Source organism: Mauremys mutica, chromosome 6 (genome assembly GCF_020497125.1).
Source record: "Mauremys mutica isolate MM-2020 ecotype Southern chromosome 6, ASM2049712v1, whole genome shotgun sequence".
In the NCBI taxonomy this organism is placed as follows: domain Eukaryota; kingdom Metazoa; phylum Chordata; order Testudines; family Geoemydidae; genus Mauremys; species Mauremys mutica.
The window spans coordinates 132,309,892-132,331,948 of NC_059077.1; the positions used below are offsets into that span (position 1 = coordinate 132,309,892).

At 54.1% G+C, this 22,057-nt stretch overlaps 1 protein-coding gene across 1 annotated transcript in view; it reads left to right on the forward strand.

Annotated features, from left to right (window-relative positions):
* Window positions 1–821: 821 nt before the first annotated feature.
* The window catches only part of LOC123372267 (myosin heavy chain, striated muscle-like), a 79,846-nt gene continuing 58,610 nt past the window's right edge, over window positions 822–22,057 (forward strand). Inside the window, exons 1-5 of the mRNA XM_045020270.1 lie at window positions 822–848; window positions 17,418–17,687; window positions 19,251–19,457; window positions 20,291–20,384; window positions 20,912–21,114. Of these exons, the coding sequence (XP_044876205.1) occupies window positions 822–848; window positions 17,418–17,687; window positions 19,251–19,457; window positions 20,291–20,384; window positions 20,912–21,114 (801 nt within the window). The remainder of the gene's footprint in view (window positions 849–17,417; window positions 17,688–19,250; window positions 19,458–20,290; window positions 20,385–20,911; window positions 21,115–22,057) is intronic.

A 22,057-nucleotide genomic window follows, 5' to 3' on the forward strand; every position in this document is an offset into this window, starting at 1 on the left:
GTTCTCGGCCACAGCCTCCTCGTGCGCCTTTGGGGAAATCACTTGGCTGCTCTGTGCCTCAGTTTCCCCTCTGTGCCCTGGAGATAACAGCCCTGCCCTGCCTCCCCGAGCGTGGTGAGGCTAACTACATGGCTGGTTGTGTGTCCCTCAGAGCAGCTTGGCCGGCCTTGTGCGTCCCTCTCCCCATGAGCACTGACCCTCAGAACGTGGGACTGAGTAGTAGATGGACTGCACTGAAGAACGTGGGTCTTGACTCCGCTCCCCTTGCCGCCTCCCAGGAGCGGCTTTTCAGCCAACCCCGCAGGCGTCCCCCTGTTCTCACCCAGCGGGCAGGGGCAGGCTGCCCTGCGGCTAAGAAATTCCCACCCGCCTCAGTGGGCAGGGAGCCCCCACCCTGTGATTGCTGCACCCGGCCTGACACGGGGGCTGTGCTCTCTGGGGCAGGGGCCTCCCCCCTTTGCTACCGGGCAGCACCCAGCACAAGGGGGCCCTGCCTCCCAGGGTGACCCCTGGCCCCTGGGGTGCAAAGCGCTAGAATACGATCCACAGGCCAAGTGGGGCCCCTCTTGCAGGAGTCTCCCCACCTGCGCCTGGCCCCAGGGGAAGCCGGAGCTGGGGAGAGGCTCGGGGACGCGCTGGGGCACCTGGGCCCTGCAGCGCCCATCCCCGCGGCTGCTGGGCGCCCGGAGCAGCTTAATTGGCGATTGAGTCCAGGTGCAGGCGGCCCGTGCACAGGGCGGCGCGCGCTCCGCCCGCCCCATAAGCGCCCTGGGCAGCCCGGCTGCAGGCTCCTTGCACCGGCTGCTCCGGGGCCCCTCGCCATGGCTGCCGCGGAGCTGTACGCGCAGGTAGGTGCCGCGCCCCGCCCCGCCCCGGGGAGCTGAGCACGGTGCGCTCCGGACCGGGCTCCCCGGGGCGGGCAGTGCCCGGGGCGGGCTTCTCCAGAGCGGGCCCCCGTGTCGGGCCGGCCGTGGCTGCGCCGCTGCAGACCCCGCCAGGGACGCTGTTACTTGCGCTAGTGAAAATAGCAGCTCGGGGTCTGCGCCAGCGCAGGGAGGCGGCTATTTTCAATGGAGGAGGCACCGCTAGTGCAGCCGGCAGCCCTGCCTGGCTGTGGGGGCGGGAGACTCCCCAGAAGAGGCACGTCTGTAAACCGTCCCAGCCCCCCGGCACTTACAGGCTGGGGGCTGAGCCCCCTCGGGGCGAGGGCTCGGTGCTTAAGGGCCGTGACCCGTTCATGTCCTGCTGCAACTCTCTGCAGAGGCTTCACATGTGCCGCCTGCAGCCCTAGCGAACGCCCTGAGCCTCCCTGGGATTGGGGGCTCGGTTGCTATTTTTGTGCTCCTAGAAACGTGGGGCTGGTAGAGACCTCGAGAGGCAGGAGCCTGTGACCCTAGACTGGCCCTGGCCGGGGTTTGTCCAGCCTGGTCTTAAACCTCCAGCGTCGGCGATTCCACAACCTCCCTGGGCCGCTCGTCCCAGAGCTGAAGGAGCCTTAGACTTAGCAAGATTTTCCTAACGTTTAAGCGGAACATTGTGGCTGGTTAAGCCCATTATGTCTTCTCCTAATTTGAGTGGACATGGAGAACAATCGATCGGCATCTTTTTTTTCTAACAGCCCTTAAGTGTTTGAAGACTGTTCTCAGGTTCCCTGTCCAGTTGTCTTTTCTCAGACTAAACATGCCTGGATTTTTTTTTAACCTTTCGTCTGAGGCAGTGGCTCTGGACCCCTATTAATAGTGGGGGTGCTGAAAGCCAGCCCCCTACCCCTGCCCATGCCCCCCCAGCTGGGGCTGGGAGCAGTGTCTCTGGGACCGGGGGGGGGGTCCCAGACAGGGGTAAGGGGGCAAAGGCTGGGGGGGGGGGCCGTGCTGGGCCAGGAGTGGTGCCCTGGGCACGGGGCCTGCAGTCGGGACCCCGCAGGGCTGGCAGCTGGGGAGTGGAGGCCTGGGGCCATCGGCCCCGTGTAAAACCCAGGGGGGCTGCAGCACCCCCTACCCTGGTAGTTCCCAGGCCTCTGCTCTGAGCTCAGGTTTTCTAAACTTTTTATTATTTTTGTTGCTCTCCTCTGGGCTTTTCCCACAACTCTACGTGGTACCCAAACTGGACCCATGGTTGACCCTCACAGTCTGACCGTGAACCATTGATAACTACTCTGTGTTCAGTCTTTCAACTAGTTGTGCCTCCACCTTGTAGTAATTTCATGGCGCTCACGTTTCCCTAGAATGTTGGGTGAGCCTGTGTCAAAAGCTTGACTAAAATCAAGATCTGTCATGTCTGCTCCTGCCCCCTCATCCACTAGGCCAGTGAGCCCTTGTCAAAGACAGACATTAGGTTGGTTTGTCATAACTGTTCTTGACAAATACAGACTGGCCATTGCTTATAACCCTGTCACCCTCCAGGTGCTGACAGACTAATTAATTTAATAACTAATAATTTTTATTATTTTTATTTAATAATAATTAGACATTAAAAAATAACACACAATAACTGGTTAATAATTTGCTCCAGTATCTTTTGAGGTATTGACGTTAGGCTGACTGGTCTGTAATTCCCCAGGTTCTTTGTTCCTCTTTCAAAGCTAGGTGCTGTGTTCACCCGTCTCCAGGCCCTCTGACATCTCCCCTGTCCTCCATGCGCTCTCAGGGGGAATTGCTTCAGCTAGTTCCTTACGTACTCTGGGATGAATTTCATCAGGCCCTGCTGACTTGAATTCATTTAACTTGCCTCGCTGTCCTTTAACCCGTTCTTCCCCTGGCTTGGCTTGTGTTCCTCCCCCCTTGGGATGACCTGACACCCCATTAATATTAACAAGTTTTTAGTGAGGACTGAAGCAAAATAGCCACCAACACCTCCGCTGCCTTGATGGTCTCAGTTATGGCTGTCAGAGGTGCTGGAACAGTTTGTACAGTGGGGGTAGGGTCGCCAACTGTCTAATCGCACAAACTCAAACACCTTTGCCCCACCCCCACCCCGTCTCCGAGGCCCTGCCCCGCTCACTCCATCCCCCTTCCCTCCGTCGCTCGCTCTTCCCCACCCTCACTCCCTTCCCCTGGGCTGGGGCAGGGGCTTGGCTTGAGGGAGGGGATGTGGGCTCTGGGGTGGGGCTGAGGAGTGAGAGGGGGCTCCAGGCAGGGGGTGTGGGCTCTGGGAGGGCGTTTGGGTGCAGGAGGGGGTTCCAGGCAGGAGGTGTGGGCTCTGGGAGGGAGTTCGGGTGCAGGAGGGGGCTCTGGGCTGAGGTTGGGGTGCAGGATGGGGTGATGGGTGCAGGCTCAGACTGGGTGGCACTTACCTCTGGCAGCTCCCGGGCGGTGGCACAGCAGGGTTAAGGCAGGCTCCTTGCTTGCCCTGGCCCTGTGCTGCTCCAGGAAGCAGCCAGCATGTTCCTTGAGGGGCAGGGGATCTCCATGCACTGCCCTGCCTGCAAGCGCTGCCCCTACAGCTCCCATTGGCTGCAGTTCCTGGCCAATGGGAACTGTGGGGGTGGTGCTTGCAGGCAGGGGCAGTGCATGGAGACCCCCCCCCCACACACAGGGGGATGCTGGCTGCTTTCTGAAGCAGCACAGGGCTTGGGCAGGTAGGGAGCCAGCCTTAGCCTCGCTGTGCTGCAGGACTTTAAGCAGGCTAAAATCTCCCAGTGGCTTCAGGAACCTCCAGGAGATAGAGCCTGATTCTGGGAGATGCCTGGCGAAAGCAGGAGGGTTTGCAACCATAAGTGGGGGTGGGGGGCCCTGAGAGCCATTGAACCAAACTGTAAACCCTGTATATGATAGAAACCACTTCAAGCCGGGGGTGCAGCAGTGCCCCAAGTTCCTGCAGCTATGGAGGACCTAGAGTTTCTTTTGTCTTTCTCCGGCTATTGATGTCTCTAAAGCACCTCTTATTGCCTTTTATGCCCCTTGCTCAGTGGACCTCGTATTGTACCTCAGCCGAGCTGACTTTTAGCCATACGCACTTGAGCTGCTATTTTCTTATACTCCTTAGCAGCTTGGCTGCATTTCCACTTTTTGTAGGATTTGTCCTTTGGGTTGTTTTCAGGTCATTAAAGGGCTCCTCAGGAGCCGTGTTGACCTCTGATTGTTGTGCCTGCCTCTCCCTTGGATTGGCATGGTGGGCAGCTGTGCCTTTGTCTCCTTGCGAAGCTGCTGGCTCTCCTCAACGCTTCTATTTCCTGCTTTCTGTTGTCCCTGCTGCTCCATAGCAGCTGAGAGCTGCTCTCAAACGGACAGTACCAGGGATGCCAAAGCTGGGGCGTGGCACCTTCCTGCAGCTAAACCTTTGGCCTGCTGGATGGCGTGTCAGGCCCAAGGGCCACCTACCTCACTGGGTGGCTGATGTCCGTTTGAAACTGGCCATGCTGTTAGGCAAAGCGTGTTGGTCTGTTACAGGAGGCAGTGAGACGTGGCACTTGCTTATTGCTCTCCACTGTAAAAGCTTTGCACTTTAAACCTTACCCTGGCTTAGCTATGTTGGTCAGCGGTGGGGTGGGGGCAACCCCCCCCCCGGGGACATTGCTACGCTGACGCAACCCCCAGTGTAAATACCGTATGCTGCCAGAAGAGGGCTAACAGCATTCGGGGTGCTGGTGATCCTACCCCTGTGGAAAAACGCCTGTTGGCGTATGCTGTCTACACTTGGAATTACGCTGGCGTGGGGTCTGTAGTGTAGACAGAGCATCCCGAGCCCCCCTGTACTCTCTCCATAGCATTGCTAGGGGCCGGGAACAGGTGGCAGGGAGTGGGTAGTTACAATGATCTGCCCCAGCCCACCCACTAAAACGTCCCAGCGATGCCCTAAGTTAGGGCCCTGTCTTTCTGCCATCCAACGTTGCCTGCTCGGGGGGGCGAACAGCAGCATCTGGCTCGCGTCACTGGCAGGTGACAAGCTGGGCTGGCAATGACCATTCCCACCCACTTCACCCCAATAGCCGAGTGACCTGGCCTAGCGCCCAACATCCAGGCCTCCTGCAGAGGGAGGCTGCGGGCATCCAGGGCGCAGCTTTCAGCACTGGCCCATCGGCTCTGAAGTCCCAAAGGCACAAATCAGAAGTTTGGCCTTGTTGCTAAAAGCCTGCCCCCACCTCCTCCTCACTCTGTCTGCCCTGTGTTCCTCCCCAGCCAGGGCGCGAGCCGACCGGCTGTGCCCTGTGCTGGCTTTCCTGTAAACCTGGCGAGATATCGTGTTACAGGCTCGTAGGTGCAGTGCTCTGGATGCTGGGGTCTCGGTTCTCGCAAAAAGGCGAGAGCCTTGTTTAACGTTTGTACAACGCTCGGCAATAGACTGACCCCTCGTCTCTGGGGAAACTAGCACAAAGCGAACGACCATTTGGCTTGAGTGTCCCTTTCCCCCTCCCCCACTTTTTAAACCTGCTTGAGACGCTCGAGTATCCGGAGACCGTTATTGCTCATCGCCAAGGAGTGGATGCTGGTAAAACTATTCTGACCTCCAGCACCTTTACAGACACTAAGGAATTGTCGACCTCCGAGAGGGTCCCCGTTCTGTGCTGTGTGTGGGAGCTGGCTGGCCAGATGTCCCATCCAGCTGCTATACTGCATTGCAACGGCTAAAATTCCTCAGACCTGCCCCTCCCAGTACTCCCCCACGGGTGGGGGGGGTAAGGGAAGGCTAGTGGGAAAGGAGGTGGGTTAATGGGGTCAGGAGTGGGCGTTATAAGGCACTTTCACAAAATGTGCACCAGACTATGGAACCGACTAGTGCAAGGGATCACCAGGGCGGGAGGTGCCTTGTGAGCCAAATGCCAAACAAAGACCTTCACCCTCCCACTAAGCCCATGACTTCCTCTCCTCCAGACTTGTGGGGGGAGTTGATGACCGAGCTGATGTGGCCTGTGGTGGCAGAGACGGCTGGAGAGTAAGGGTGACCTGGTGGTCAGGCACTGCCCTGGGACTTGAGAGAAGCATGTTCCATTCCCTGCTCTGGCACCGACTCCCCGTGTGACCTTGGTTAAGTCACTTTGTGTGTCCACATCCTATCTGTGCAGCGAGGATAATAGGGCTGTCCTGCCTCCCAGGGGTGCTGAGGATAAATACACCAGAGTGAGGTGTTCCGATACTACAGTAATATGGGGGAGGCCGCTAAGTACCTAAGATAGCTGGCTATAGGCTGGACAGTAGCCCAAGGACTCCTCCCCGCAAGTTTAGAACCCCCCTAAACACATGGCAAACTCCAGACCTTGGTGGAGCGTGTGGGTATCTGGGGACCATGGGTCTGTTTCTAGCTGAGATGCAACCGTTCCTTGCAGTCTGCCGGCCAAAGCAGAATGACCAGTGCCACAAATAAGCTGCTGCCTCTGATAACTCGGTGCAGTGTAACTTCTGATGACTCAGGATGCTTCGAGCCTCTTGGAAGGCCTGTAAGGTCATCTCTGGCATGGTACGGCCTGGTTAAGTTACAGCCTGGGCTTTTCGACAAGCCTTTGCATTATAATTAGGGCTTCCAGCTGTTGGTATGAGGCCATCTGTGGTTAAAGAGCCGGGGGCGTTGTCTGAGACAAAACCCTGCTCTAAGAAAATCACGTGTCCATCCCAGACGCTGCTAAAACTGCCCATCCGAGGGCTCCAGCTCACTTCCCCCATTACTGTGGCCTGTTCGCATGGCTCAGAAACCGAACCTTCAATCTCACCACCTGGTTCTCACGCATTTGCTCACCGCTGCAGTGTGACCTGCCACGGTTCTGTACAAACGTGTCCTTAGTCTGGCTGCTGTGAGCGGCTCAGGCCTAGGGCTTTAGTGTTTCTGGGCTTCGCTGAAGGCCTGTGGGGAGGGGACAAACTCCAGTGACGATCTGTGTAACCCAGCCTGGCTTGAGCTGAGCTACACAGGAGTCCCTCCCTTTCAGCTGTGTCTTCTGGCAGGTCTGGCTGGTACTGATTCTGCTTCCTCTCGAGTCGGAGTTCGGGTGCCTTCCTTTCCCACCTTAAGCCACCTCATCAAATTGTGAGGCTTACATAAAAGCAAAACGGTTGGCACAATTTAGAAGAGAATTGTGCAAAAGGGAACAGTAACTATGGCTTTGCTCATCTGGCTGGGTAATGCGACCAAAGCACGGGAAGGTGGCCTCTAGTCTTGTGTTCAATGAGATGGAAATGCTACCTAGACACCTGAACTTCAGTGATGCTATTGTCTTTGTCCCATCTTAAATACTTGCAGCCTTTCATTGTGGAATTCCAGCATGTTTCCCAGAGCTTCCTCTGACCTCCCAAGCAGCAGTGAACCCTCTATCACCCCCATGGGAAGTGAGACTAAGGGTACATCCAGACTACCCGCCATATTGGCTGGTAGCGATCGATTTTTCAGGGACCGATATAGCGCGTCTCATCTAGACGTGATATATTGATCCCTGAATGTGCTCTCGTCGACTCCAGAACGCCACCGGAGCGAGCGGCGGTAGCAGAGTCGACAGGGGGAGCTGCGGACGTCGATACCACGCCGTAAGGACCTGAGGTAAATCGATCTAAGATACACAACTTCAGCTACGTGATCTTAGATCGATTTTCCCCCCCTCCAGTGTAGACCAGCTCTGGGTGCTCACATGATGGACGTACCATTGTTGAGTGACACCTGTGTTCTTTGAGGCAGCCTATTCTTACTCAACCAGAACTCTCACCACAGGAAGGCCTGTCCCAGAGCTGGCAATTGGGGCATGTTGGCGCATTCACAACCATGGCTAATGTTTCATAGAACGTGACTTACTATCCGAAAAATTCAGCGGATGGGGAGTGAAGTCGTCAGCTGATAGAACGTGATGTGATTATATCCTGCAAAATTGGTGGGGGGAGGTGGCAGTAGAGCATATAAACCTAAGAAAAGTCTGGGGGGTGGACATCTGTCCCCTGTGCCCCATATTGAATGCCACTCCTGCTTACTATGTTCCATCCCAGCAATTATAAAATACTGATGCCTATTTGAGGTTTTTCTCCCTTCCACAAAATATATGTGCCCAGCAGTGGGTTTGTACATGTTAGTTCCTTTCTGAAAATTTAATTACCATGCAAGTGCAATTAGTCCCTGTGTCCAGGCCAGCATGGATTGATTTTTCCAGGCTGGAAACATTGATTTAAATGACAGATTTTAATCTTGTCTTGCTTTTGTTCTTTTCAGTTTCTTTCCTAAAGAAAGATTAACCCTCGTTGGTTGGTAACCATTAGAACATGTTGATTTGCAGGTAAATACTAACCAGGAGCAAATGCTATTACTATAGACACTTATTCAGGTTCTTCACACTTATATTTTTGTTAGAAAATGGTGAATGATGCATTTCTTTACTGGAGCACTGTTACTTTGTTGCTTGTGATTTGTGTCCAGTTCCATTTGGATGGAAATGCAATTAAAAGCACATCAGCATTTTCAAATTGTTAGTGAAATAAAAATAGGGCTGGATACGTAAAGGGGGAAAGTTTATCAAAGTTTGTATATTGCATTTTAAAATTTTATTTTGATTTTTATTGCTCAGTTACCGAATTGGACTGATTTTTGGTCACCATTGTCCTTCAAGGATTTAGAAGTAGTAGATCTCATCCTCTCATCTAGTTTTTACTCTTGGAGTGGAAGACAAGCTTTCCTATTCTTCTCCCTCCCTATCTCCCCCCAAACTCCCAGTTGGTTTCTTACCTTCGTGTGAACTAGTCATTGAACTGAACTAATTGAATGAACTGAAGTGAAGAAAACACTTGCTCTGCTCCTGCAGAAGAGACTATTGCTGTCAAAAACTGCTTCAGCTAACTCTGGTTCCAGGTGCTTAGCAAATGACTTCCACAAGTTCACTTTCTTGAAAACTTGGCAGCTGCCAAGCTTAGTTTAAATAACTTTGTAATTGATTATAATATCCTTAGGCTTAGCGTAGGTTGTTATAACTTCACATTTAATTTTAAATAGGTTTTGATTTTTCAAAATCATCATGGTGTTTTTTTTTAGTTTGGACTAGGGTGGGTAACTGCTACATGAAACAGGCAAAACCCATGGAGCTCTGACTCTGTATAGCAAATGTACCCAGCTTGAGGTGCTATAGTTGACAACTGAGTCCGTATCTTGAGCAGCGATGGTTTAAAATTGGCATATTCACTCCTGCATCTCGGAGCATGTCCTCATTTTAGCACCGTTTAAAGCACTGCCCCTCCTGACCCCCCCAAGCTGCTCTTTGTTATATTGGGGTGGGGGAATCGATGGTGAAGTAGGGAAATACTACAAGCGAGATCAAGGGACTTCTTGTGATGTTCAGTTTTGTTGAACATGCATAATGCTGTGGAGGGGATTGAACCTTGACGTTTAGCGTACGAGTCTCTACTGCATGAGCTAAAAGCCACAGGCTCTTTCAGACTCAATCTCTAGAAGGTTTAGGTGCCGTAAGAAGGGGGCAGAGTACCACACCAAACAGGCATGTGTTACACACGCTCAACTCCATCGAATCATAGAATATCAGGGTTGGAAGGGACCTCGGGAGGTACCTAGTCCAACCCCCTGCTTGAAGCAGGACCAAGCCCCAGACAGACTTTTGCCCTAGATTTCTCAAGGATTGAGCTCAACCCTGGGTTTCCTTTTCTCACAGATGAAGACTTGCAATATTTATCTCCATATAGTCTATCGCCTAGAACTGGAAGGGTCCTTGAGTCCAGTCCCAGCTCTTCACAGCAGGACCAAGTATTGTCCCTGACAGATTTTGCCCCAGTTCCCCAAGTGGCCCCCTCAAGAATTGAGCTCTCAACCCTGGGTTTAGCAGGCCATTGCTCAAGCCACTGAGCTCTCCCTCCCACTCTGCTTGAAGGCTATAGGAGCAGTGGGTGCTCCACGTCTCAGACCTGCCCCAGAACCACAACGCTTGCTGCTGTGTGTTTAAAAATCCCCTGGTGCACTTTGACTTGCTCGTGTTTGAAATGGGATTAAAAGGCTTTGGCCAAAGTGGTTCTGCTGTTTCCAGGAACAAGCTTAGGGAAAACTATTCCTTGCCCGTGTCTCTTTATTTGTTTTTTCATTTATATACTGACATGGTCTCATTGCAGAGTTCTGGTACAGCTGCTTTGCAGCACGGCCTTGAAATTTGGCATGAGTGGGGAGGGAGGGGGTCACCGTGGTGTCAGAGGGACCTTTTGCTGCCCCCATAAAGTGCTCAAATTGGCAGAACTAAAACCTCTGAGAACTTAGGTCGTTTGGTCGCGCTCGCTCTTGTTAGAGTTTTGCAGCTCAGATTGTCTGCCCTGACCGTGTTCCGGTTTGGGGCTGAGCAGGACTCTCCCTGCAGTTGCTCCTCCTGGCACCAGAGGTGCGTCTACACTGCAACTGAACCCCCGGCTGCCTTGTGCCAGCTCACTTGGACTTCCAGGCTCAGGCTGGTGCCTGAGCTCAGACCCTGTGAGTTGGGAGGGTCCCAGAGCTTGGGCTGTAGCCCGAGCCCAGGAGTCTACATGGCAGTGAAACAGCCCCACAGCCTGAGGCCTGCAAGCCTGAATCAGCTGGCATGGGCCAGCTGCAGGTTTTTAACTGTAGTGTAGACCAACCCTGAGGCTCCAGTCACTAGAACTGAGAGCTGGGAAAATCTCTCCTGTGCTCTGTGCCCTCTGCAAACAGCCTGGCTGAAATGCAGAGCAGGGAAGTGGGCTGCAGGACCCAGTGGGAAGGGGTCAGTAGGGTGGGTGGGGTTGGGAACAGGAACCAGGGGATGGGACAAGCTGGGGGTAGAAGGGTCGAACTGCCAGAGCACATTTTCCCCCCAATACAACCAGGAATTAATCCAGAAGTTTTTTCAAACAGCTGTGAAAGCCAGTGGCAAACTGTTGCCATCTCCCTCTAGTGGCTGGTCATATAGAAGATAACCTACTACTGCTACCGGTTACTCCATTAGCTCTAGCTGGGGCTGAGTAGGGTTACCCATGCAACCTAAAACTCTGGCATTTCCCAACATTGAAATGCTTACCTTTGCAACCTAAATATTTTCAGCACAGGGTTTTTGGATATAATGCCATACACACCCTGTGTAGTTAAAAAAAAAAATAGCTGTTCAAGTCTTCTAGACTGAACTATTCACTGCTTGTTTTGTTAACATTTTATTAACACGTGTCTTACACGCTGCAGAAACACTTGCTGAGCCAAGTTGGATTTACAAAAGGTAGACCGTGCCAAACCAACCTGATCTCCTTCTTTGAGAAAGTAACAGATTTTTTAGACAAGGGAAATGCGGTGGATCTAATATATCTGGATTTCAGTAAGGCGTTTGATACGGTACCGCATGAAGAATTACTGGTTAAATTGGAAAAGATGGGGATCGAAATGAAAATCCAGAGGTGGATAAGGAGCTGGTTAAAGGGGAGACTGCAGAGGGTCGTATTGAAGGGGGAACTGTCGGGTTGGAGGGGGTTACCAGTGGAGTTCCTCAAGGTTTGGTTTTGGGTCCGATTTTATTCAATCTATTTATTGCTGACCTGGGAACCAAGAGTAGGAGTGGGCTGATAAAGTTTGCGGATGACACCAAGTTGGGAGGTATTGCCAATTCGGAAAAGGATCAGGATATCCTCCAGGGAGATTTGGATGACCTTGTAAACTGGAGTATTAGTAACAGGATGAAATTCAATAGTGAGAAGTGTAAGGTTATGCATTTAAGGATGACTAACAAGAATTTTAGTTATAAGCTGGGGACGCACCAGTTGGAAGTAACGGAGGAGGAGAAGGACTTAGGAGTCCTGGTTGATCGCAGGATGACTATGAGTAGGCAATGTGATGTGGCTGTTAAAAAAGCTAATGCGGTCTTGGGATGCATTAGGCGAGGTATTTCTAGTAGGGATAAGGAGGTGCTAGTCCCGTTATATAAGGCATTGGTGAGACCTCATTTGGAGTATTGTGTGCAGTTTTGGTCTCCCATGTTTAAGAAGGATGAATTCAAACTGGAACGGGTACAAAGAAGGGCCACTAGAATGATCCGAGGAATGGAAGGCCTGTCGTATGAAAGGAGACTTGAGGAGCTCGGTTTGTTTTCCTTAACCAAAAGAAGGATAAGAGGAGATATGATTGCACTCTTTAAATATATCAGAGGGATAAATACCAGGGAAGGAGAGGAATTATTTCAGCTCAGTGCTAATGTGGACACGAGGACAAACGGATATAAATTGTCAGTCAGGAAATTCAGGCTTGAAATTAGACGAAGGTTTCTAACCATCAGGGGAGTGCAATACTGGAACAGCCTACCGAGGGAAACAGTGGGGGCGAAGGACCTCCATGACTTTAAGATTAAGCTAGATAAGTTTATGGAGGAGATGGTATGATAGGATAACGGGCTTAGTCAATAGGTCAATTAAGTGCCACACTGAAGTAAATAGTACAATGGGTCAATGATATGATATAACCTTTTTCAAGAGGATATGGCTGGAGAGTCTTGCCCGCATGCTCGGGGTTCAGCTGACCGCCATATTTGGGGTCGGGAAGGAATTTTCCTCCAGGGAAGATTGGCAGTGGCCCTGGAGGTTTTTCGCCTTCCTCCGAAGCATGGGGCAGGGGTCGCTTGCTAAAGGAGTGGGGGGAGCGGCTTATGTGGCCTGCATCTTGCAGGAGGTCAGACTAGATGATCGTAATGGTCCCTTCTGATCTTGAATTCTATGATTCTATAAGTTACAATTTTGCTGATTTTGCAAATCTGTGAAATTTGCAGCCCCTATTTCTAGCAACAGGCAGGCAGGAGCCAGCTGGGAGCATGATATATTACTGGCCTTGCAAATCTAAAATAGACTGTATAACTTACAGAATTGTGGGGCTTCTGCACGGGCCTGAAACTCCTCCCAGAGCCTGTCCCTGAAAGCTGGGCTGTATGTATTGGGAAAGGAGCTTTCCTTGGACTGCAAAAGGCCTCTGGTTTCTCTTATGAGGGGTTAATCTGTGTGGGTAGATGTAAATTTTGTAGAATTTCTGGGTGGCAAGGAATATAGCCACACTAGTTCCTAATATCCAAGGAGAAACTTAATTAGTAGGAATTGATTGTGCAGAATAAAGAAGCGGGCTCTAGTGATGAGGGCCGGCTTTAAGCTGATTCACTGGAATCGGGCCTCACACCCGCGCCTCTGAATGAGCAGTGTTGCAATGTAAATTCTCAGTCATGATTTGGTAACCGAATTCTATAAATCCTCAGCAGTTCAGGGTTGTGCTATTTGGTCTTCTGCATGTCTGCTTTAGAGAACTGCCAACTAACTTGTGCTCCGACTCGCCCGAATGGGATAACGCTCCTTTTCACTGCTGTTCCTGGATTGACTCTTCCAGTGAATGCTCTGGGGCCTCGGTGGTGAAAAGGGGCTTGGGAAGCGATGCACTCGGAGACCTTGCCCTTCAGTGAGCTCCGAGTTCGGCTTTTGCTCTAGCATCGCATTTTCTGTGGAGTCAGTTTAGTGTCTGAAGTAACTGCTGTATGGAGGAGCCAGGAGGCACCGTTGTCTGACCTCGTGCATAACACAAGCTATAGAAGTTCCTGAACGAATTCCTCCGAACATGAGCAGATCTCTTTAGAGCAGTTGGGATTTTTGGAACTTCCAGTGATGGGGGGGGGGGGATCCCTCCCAACCCTTGATAAATAATTCAAGGGTTAATTATCTCACTGTTCAAAACTTGCACCTTATTTCCAGTCTGTCTAGCTCAGGGGTCGGCAGCCTTTCAGAAGTGCTGGGCCGAGTCTTCATTTATTCACTTTAATTAAAGGTTTCGTGTGCTGGTAATACATTTTAATGTCTTTTTAGAAGGTCTCTCTCTACAAGTCTATATATTATATAACTAAACTAGTGTTGTATTGTAAAATAAACAAGGTTTTCAAAATGTTTAACAAGCTTCATTTAAAATTAAATTAAAATGTTGATCTTACACCGCCGGCCCGCTCAGCCCGCTGCTGGTCTGGGGTTCTGTTCACCTAGGCCGGCAGCGGGCCTGCGGCCGGGACACCGGCTGGCAAGAGTCCAGCAGCCAGAACCCCAGACCAGCAGCGGGCTGTGCAGGGCCGGCTGCTGGGACCCCAGACCGGCAGTGGGCTGAGCAGCTCAGCCTGCTGCCGCTCAGAGGTTCCATCCGCCGGCTCCTGCCAGCTGGGATCCTGGCTGCCAGACCTACTCACCCCGCTGCCGGTCTGGGGTCCCGGCCCTGCCCACATACAGCGGGTAGCTACCTTCTCCCTGGTTCTGGCCATTCTCTCCCTCTCTCTGCACTGAGCTGAGGGTGGGAGTGGACCGAGCACAGGGCTGGGGGTGAAGGGTCTGGCCAGGAGCTAGAATGAGGGAGGGGGCTCAGGGTTGGGGCAGGAGGTTTGGGTGTGGGGCACTTACCTGGGCAGCTCCCATGTGGTGTGAGGGGTGCAGGTGGGAATGTGGGGGTGTGTGCAGGAGCTCCCGTTTGGTGCTCTGGGTGGGGATGTGGGGGGTGCAAGAGTCAGGATGTGGGGGGTGCATGGGGTGTGGAGGGGCTGGGGATGTGCAGGGGGTGCCAGAGTCAGGGCTGGGGTCATGGGGGTGTGTGTGAAGGAGTCAAGCAGAGGGCTGGGTGTGTATGAGAGGGTACAGGGCTCAGGGCATGGGCCTGGGGGGTGGGTGGGGCTGCGGGGCTCAGGGCAGGGGCCTGAGTGTGTGTGTGTGTGGGGGGGGGATGTAAGGGGTCAGGGCTGGGGCATGAGTGTGGGGTGGGGTCAGGGCTGGGGGCTGGAGGGGATATGTCCTTATTCCACCCCACCCCTTCCCCAAGGCCCTGCCTCTGCTGGGAGCAGTGAGCACGCTGACCCTGGTCTAGCTTCGGCATCCAGCCGCTGGATAGTGGTGGTCGTTTCTCTGCGAGATAGACTCCACTTGGCTCTTCCTTCTCCACGTGGGTACTTGCAGGCTGAGATCGAGTGACCCCTGAACCGTCTCTTTGTTAAGCGAAGTAGATAGACACAAGGAGCTCATTCACTCCATGGCCGGTTTTCTAACCCTTTCATCGTTCTCGTCAACCCTCTCCAAATGATCAACATCCTTCTTGAATTGTGGGGACCAGGACTGGACACAGGATTCCAGCAGCTTTCGCACCAGAGTCAAATACCCTCTGCTTGAGATTCCCCTGTTTATGCCTCCAAGGATCCTGCTGGCCCTTTGGCCACAGTGTTGCGCTGGGACGTGGTGTTCAGCTGATTATCTGCCAGGACAGGACAGGCCAGGAGGTGGTTTTCAAAAATGGCCACAGTTGGTGCCGACAACTGTTGGAAAGGAGTTTAGAGATTCTCATAAATAGAAGCGATTAGGAGATCTAATGTGGAGGGTGCAGACTCTAACCTGCTTAATGTTGAGGTTTATTTCAGAGCAAGGTGCAACTTCTGATGCTGGCCACAATCCGAGACTGGATACTAGACAGACGATCTGGTCCAGTTGGACTGTTCCCAGGTTTCTAACCTAAAAAAGTCCATGACAGATTCTTCTTTCATGAAAACTTCCACCTGATTTCTTTGCGCTTGTGGGCGTCATACTGTGGGAATCGTGCCATTTTTTTCCAGAAGGGCTTTTCCCCCACTTCCACCCCCCAAAAAGTCCAACCTGCTGATCTTTCTGTATTGGGAAAAATTGCAAGAACTAAATCTCTTGGGCCTCGCTGAAAGACCTGCATGCAGCTCCCTTGCGAGGCGTAAGAGCTCACGGCTGAAGGGTGAATTAAAGATGATGCTATGAGAAATTAGAGTAATAAATTATTGATAACATAGAATCTCTTATAGTGACCTACATGATACTAATTGGTCTCCTCTATGTATCAGGCTCACCCTGGGGCAACACCCGCTGAACAAAACTTATGGACTATTTTAATGGTGCTTTTCTGAGCTTCAGATGGAAATTTTTGTTTGTCACCCCAGTTTGAGGGAGCCCCCAGCCAATGCTGGCACAGATGTGCTCAGGACCTAGAGCAGGGCTGGTAATCTAGCAGGCATCACCTTTCCTTGTGGTCCTCCCAGCCCCAGCGTCTCTTGCGAACTGAACCTGGAGCTGTTGCTCTAACTGAGAAAGAGCCTGGGTCATAGATATACAGCTCCAGGTAGCAAAAAATCCCTCCTTTACCTGTAAGGGGTTAAGAAGCTCGAATAACCTTGTTGGCACCTGACCAAAAGGACCAATAAGGGAAGAAGAACCTTTCTTATCTGCTGAGGGGGGGGAAGCTTTGTTTGTGCTCTTTATTGTTCTCTCCGGGACAGAGGGGCCAGGGCAGGAAAAAACATCTCCTAAACCCCTACCTGAAATAAGCCTCCAAGATTACAAAAATTGTAATCAATAGCAAGGAAATGTGTTGGTTTATCTTTTGTTTTAGCTTGTACATTCAAAGTTACAAAAACACAGGAAGTTTTGCCTAGAGGGGAATCCTCTCAAATCTTATTGCCCTGTAAAATTACCTTCCTTCCTGATTTTAGAGGTGCTGCTTTTACCTTTTTTTCTTTATTATAAAGTTCTGCTTTTTAAGAACCTGACTGGTGTTTAGTGTCCTAAAAACCCAAGGGTCTGATCTGTGCTCACCTTGTTTACCTATTTGGTTGGTATATTATTCTCAAGCCTCCCCAGGAAAGGGGGTGAAGGGGCTTGGTGGGGGGGATATTTTGGGGAAACAGGAACTCCAAGTGGCCCTTTTCCTGAATCTTTGTCTAACTCACTTGGTGGTGGCAGCGATACCGTCTGAGGGACAAGGAAGAATATGTACCTTAGGGAAGATTTAGCCTAAGATGGTAGAAATAAGCTTAGGGGGTCTTCATGCTTTGGCAGACCCTCCGCTGAGAAGGCGGCTGCTCATGTTGGCGCTTGAGAATTTCAGGGCCAAGTCAGGCCCCAGATCTGAGCTCTGATTTTAAGAGAACCCAGAGGCCTGTCTGTTCTGTGCCCTTGGCACAATCTCTGACTCTGGCCAGAGGAATTACCAGCTCACCCCGCTCCACAGCACTTCCTATGGCCCTCCAGTCCCACATGTGCATCTCCCCAGGTGACTCCAGTCTGCTGCCTTGGCAGGACAGAATCCAGGAGTCTGCATTGCAGCTGTGCATTGGCCACTGGCGTATGCTCAGGCCTCCGTACCATGGAACGCTGCTGCGGTTGGAGTAGTGGCTCGGGCCATTTCCCCCTTTGTGCTCTGCTCCAAAATGGCTCTGTCTCTTCCTGGTCTCAGGCATTTCGTGTCCCTGCTCTGTTAGCTGGTCTGGGGTCCGCACACCCCCTGCCTGCACCCACTTTGTCCCAGTGACTCTCTGCATGGAGCGGTGTAACAGACTGCTTTGCTAGGCCCCTGCAGCCGGATGGACGTGCGGGTGCTGCCAATGGCCGTTGCCTTTGAATGGGGCTGGGTGTGCAGGGAGAGGCACTCGCGTGTTCTTGGATCCCTTGTGGCCGCTGTTTGTGCAAGGACGAAGCTGCCGGCACCTGGTGCTCTGGCCGAGTTTCTGCCCTAAGCCTTGGCGGCTCTCTGCTCTCTACCCAGATGGTGGCAAGCCAGAAAGCTGTGGTGATCCAGAGCGCGGTGAGGGGCTGGCTGGCTCGCACCAAGTACCTTCGGGTGCGCAGGGCGGTGGTCTATCTGCAGTGCTGCTACCGGCGCATGCGGGCTCGCAGGGAGCTGAGGCGGCTCCGGATCGAGGCCAAGTCGGTGGAGCACTACAAACAGCTCAACAAAGGCATGGAGATCAAAGTGATGCGCAGCTGCAGTGCAAAGTGGATGAGCAGGTGGGTAGGTTGGCTCCTCCTGCTGCCCCAGAGCTACAGGGGGATTCCTGGGTCTCTAGCGCTGGGATGAGCCTTGGGCACATCTGGGAGAGTCCTGGGGAGCTGCATTCTGCCTTGCTAAGTTCCCCTAGCAGTCTACGTTGGATCGTCTCCTCCTCTTCCGTGTTCCTGTGAGTTGTTAAGCAGTAGCCATGCTCCACTCCAGAGGTGGCTGCATTTCACTCCCTTAATGATACTGAACAATCTCTGATCACTCTGTGCTGAGAAGGTGCCTGGGGGAAAGGCCTCTCTACCCTTCTCCTGGGAAGCACTGTCCATTAGTGCAGCCAGACTTTGGTTCTTTTCTGGCCCAGCAGTACCTGACTCCAAGGCCCGGCAGGAAGACTTGGATCGGGCTCTCCTGGCAGAGCAGGATCCTGGACCTCTTGGCTCAGGACAGATTTCTAGTTCTGAACCCACCTAACTCCCTCTGGCTCAGCCCTCGGGCGGGTAGGGGAAAGCGAAGGTATGGGGAGTGAGGCAGTGCAGGTGGAGCAGCCGGCTTGGTAGGGCTGGAGGAAGGCTGCAAGCGGCAGCGGCTTTCCCTGCTTTGGTCTCCTCGGGTATTTCACGGGGCGCTCGGGGACTGAGTGGCTCTAGAGGGCACCACGTGCTCAGGCCCTGGCAGCCTTTGAACCTTTTCTTCTCCCCACCCCTCTCCCGCGTGACCCAGCGGATGCCGCTTGTGTAACTTCCTCACGGTGCCTCGTGTCCGCCCTCTCCCCCGCCCGGCAGCGTCTCTGGCTCTGCTCGTGCCCGGCAGGCCGTGCTCTGTCGCTGACTATTTACCAGTTGGCGCCGCCATCTGTCTGCCTCCCGTGTCTCGCGGTTTGCTCTCTGCTGGGGAGGGGCTTTAAATCGAACCTGCGTCCCTGACGGTCTCTGGCCTATGTGGACAGACCCCATCTCGCTGCCCTGGGGTGGATCAGGCGGCCTGGAAAGCTGGTGTGGGGGCAAAGGAGACTTGGGAAAAGCCAGCGCGCTCTTGGGCCAAACACATCCGGGGTGGGGCAGGGCAGAGCCCAGGATCTCTGACACAGGCTGGCCCCAGGGGGGTTCATGGTTCCTCTGAGATGTGCAGAGCCTGGGAACAGCAGGTGGCCCAATGCCAAGGAGCAGGTACACCAGGCCCGGCCCGGCCCTAGCATAGGAAAGACCGATGCCAGGGCTGGTAAAGCAGGAAACTGGGAGTCAGGACTTCGGTGTCAGGGCTGAGAACAGAACCCAGAAGTGATGGGCCTTGGGGAAGTCATTCCTCCTCCTATGCCTCAGTTTCCCCAGCAGTGTCCTGGGGCTGACGCTGCTCGGGTTGCCGGGAGGCACTGGATAGCACCTCACTTCTGGGGAGCTGTATGGCTTTTGGGGGGATGATGGGGGCAGTCTGGTGAGATGAGGCCCAGGCAGCTTCTCTGGATTTCCCCCTCCTGGTTCCCCGCTGTTCAGTGCTCAGATAGGAATCACCCAGTTCCTCCCCTGGGACCCTGCCAGGCCTGAAACGGCTCTTGACTGCTGCCCCTCCCACAGGCCAGGAAGATCTGGAGTCTCTCGGAGCAGCTGTCGGCACTGAGAGCCTCCCACAGCGAGGAGGTGGAGCGGCTGTGCAGTGAGCTGCGGGAGGACAAGGCGCAGGAGACGTGCATCCGGGAGCTGCAGGAGCAGCTGCAGCGCGTGGAGTCGGAGAAGAGCTGCTCGGAAGGCCGGCTGGGCCAGGAGATGGAGGAGCTGAAACAGGTGCAGGGCACAGGCAGGGGTGACTCTTGATTGTCCGGCTAACCGGCAGCCAGCAATAACACTGAGGGGAGTTAAACGTCCCTTCCTTAGACCTGGTCCCAAAGAGCAACGATCCCCACCCCAGTGGTTAACGGGTGTGACTCAAACCCAGCACTGAACATATGGGGCAGCTCCAATAGCTGGCAGCAGTAGTAGGCTGGTTATCCTCTCTGGCTCAGCTGTGAGAGTGGGAGGCGACACAAGTGTTCTCCTTGCTAGTGTGTTGCAAAGGCTCTGGTGACTTGACTTAAGCTAGTCTGTACATAGACTTGGCAGGAGTCAATTTTTTTAATTGATAAATATTGGCCACCATAAATATCCCTGTACGCACAGACAGTCAAATATGTCCGTCGATAGTCGAAACCTAGACAGCCAGAAACGCTGCTTGACATGAACCTTCTGAAAGCAAACCCGGATTATTCTGTATATCTGACGTAAGACGTTGATGATCGGGTTTAAGAGACTCCGAGAGTTAAAGCTCCACCTTGTCTGATCCCCCTTCTGCCACCAAAGTTCCCACAACTCAAAATTTGAATAAAAAATTGAAGCCAACACTTAAATCCTTGATGCTGCCCATCAAAAGTAAAACTGTCAAATCTCCCATGCAGGGGCCTGGCTACTCTCCGGGCCCCCTGGCTGGTGGGGTAGAGGAAGGATGGGCCCTGCAGCCTGTGATGGGCCCCATGTGAAAGAGCCTGCCTGGCCTCCGACCCCCAGAGCAGGTCCTCTCGCCCCATAGCTCTGGACTGCTGTCAGGGTCTGCCCCCACCACCCAGCTCTCTCTCTCCCGCCAGCACCTGACTGAGCTGGAAGCCATGAAATCCAATCTGAAGGAAGAGAAGGACGCTCTCAACCAGCAGATCATGGAGCAGTCGCAGGAGCTGGAAGGTAAAACGCCCCCCTCCCCCTCCCCCCAGCTCCTTTCCTGCTGTGCCGGGTGCAATCAGCTGGGGTCTGGATTCTAGGGAAGCCCAGTGGGTGGCTCCGGCTGTGCTCACCCGGGCGGCCCAGCTCTGTGGGCAGGGTGATGCTGCCAAGCCGAGACTGTGGCCCAAAACTAGGTGGGCTGGTTACTGAGACGGCTCCTGCCGATCACTGCCCTAGCTCTGTGCCCAGCCTCGTCCCAGAGGCGAGGTCTCGTGTGGCCTGAGCCTGCCCGCCCTGGCGGCTGAATCCATGGGCCTGCTGGCCATGCTGCTAAGTTCCCAGCTCTCTCCTCGCAGCTCCACGCCGGAGGAGATGTTTTCCAGGGGCGGCGCAGCATTGGCGCTCGGCAGCCCCCTCGACGTTCCTCCCCTGGCGCTGGTGCCTGGGCTCCTGCACAGGGTGGGCAGGGAGCAGAGCCTGTCACACTCAGGTCCAGGCCTGCAGGCAAACGTTACCGTCTCTGCTCTCCTCTTCCCCGCCCCCTGCAGACCAGCTGCGCCGGCGCGCGGCGGAGAGCCAGGAGCTGCTGTGCCAGCTGGAGGGGGAGAGGGCTCGCTACCAGAACCTGGTGAAGGAGCGCGCCCGCCTGGAGCAGTGCTGCGAGAACCTGCAGGATGAGGTGGCCTTCCAGAAGGTGAGCAGTGCGGGCTGGGCTGATGCCCTGGACATCCCAGATACCCCGGGGAGCCAGGCGAGGGGTCACAGGCTGCCGCGAAATGGAGGGAAGCTCTTGCTGAAGGATTGTCGCATGGAGGCCGGACGGGCAGGACTGGGGAGGTGGACAGGAAGCCTTGCTGGTCTGTGCTGTGTTCACTCAGTGCCAGGGCAGAGGTGGCCCTAGGGTCACTGTGTGTTCAGAGCCGCGCCCTGCCGCTGAGAACAGCTGCACCATCGGCGCGAAGCTGGCTGGGGCTTTCGAAACCGCGAGGAGCCCAAATCCCAGTGACTCCACGTGGTGTCTGGGTGCCAGACACCTTCAGCTCTCTGGGAAAGTCCCAGCCCGAAGCTAATGTCACAGCTGCACCATCCACTTCTGCCCTGCTCCCTGGAGATCAGAGGGGAACGTCTCTCTGGTCCCCATGGCGGGACTCCCTGGCGGGCAGCACATCCACTGGAGGACGGAGGCACCCCGCCCTGTATCTGTCACCACTGGGCTAGGGAGCGGTAGCACCCCTTCTCCCACAGGAACCTTTTCCGGCCACCTCGTCCCATGGTGTGTCCCCCCCCCCCCGAGGTTGGCCAGGTCCTCTATCCTCCGCAAGGAGGGGTCTTCCCGCACCGCGGCCTGGAACGCAGCAGCTGGGACAGGGATTGGGGATCTGCTCTCTCTCACCGGCTGGGTCTGCGGCCGCAGCCTCTCTGTGCCCTGTCCCTGGGCGTTCCCTCCCCACCAGGTCAGGGTCCTGCGCCTCGGGCGGAGTACCTTCCCCGGTGTCAGGGTGCAGAGCCCTGCGTCGGCTCTGACTACGGTTCACGGCCAGGGCACGCCGGGTGTTACTTGGCCAGTCCTCGAGATCCCCCACCATTAACACCTCCGTGGGCAAATGTGGGTGCACCCCCACATCCTTGGGGCCCTCCTTGTCCCCCCACTTCAGGTGTACCCTCGCCACAGGCACCTTGAATGGGGTCCCGAT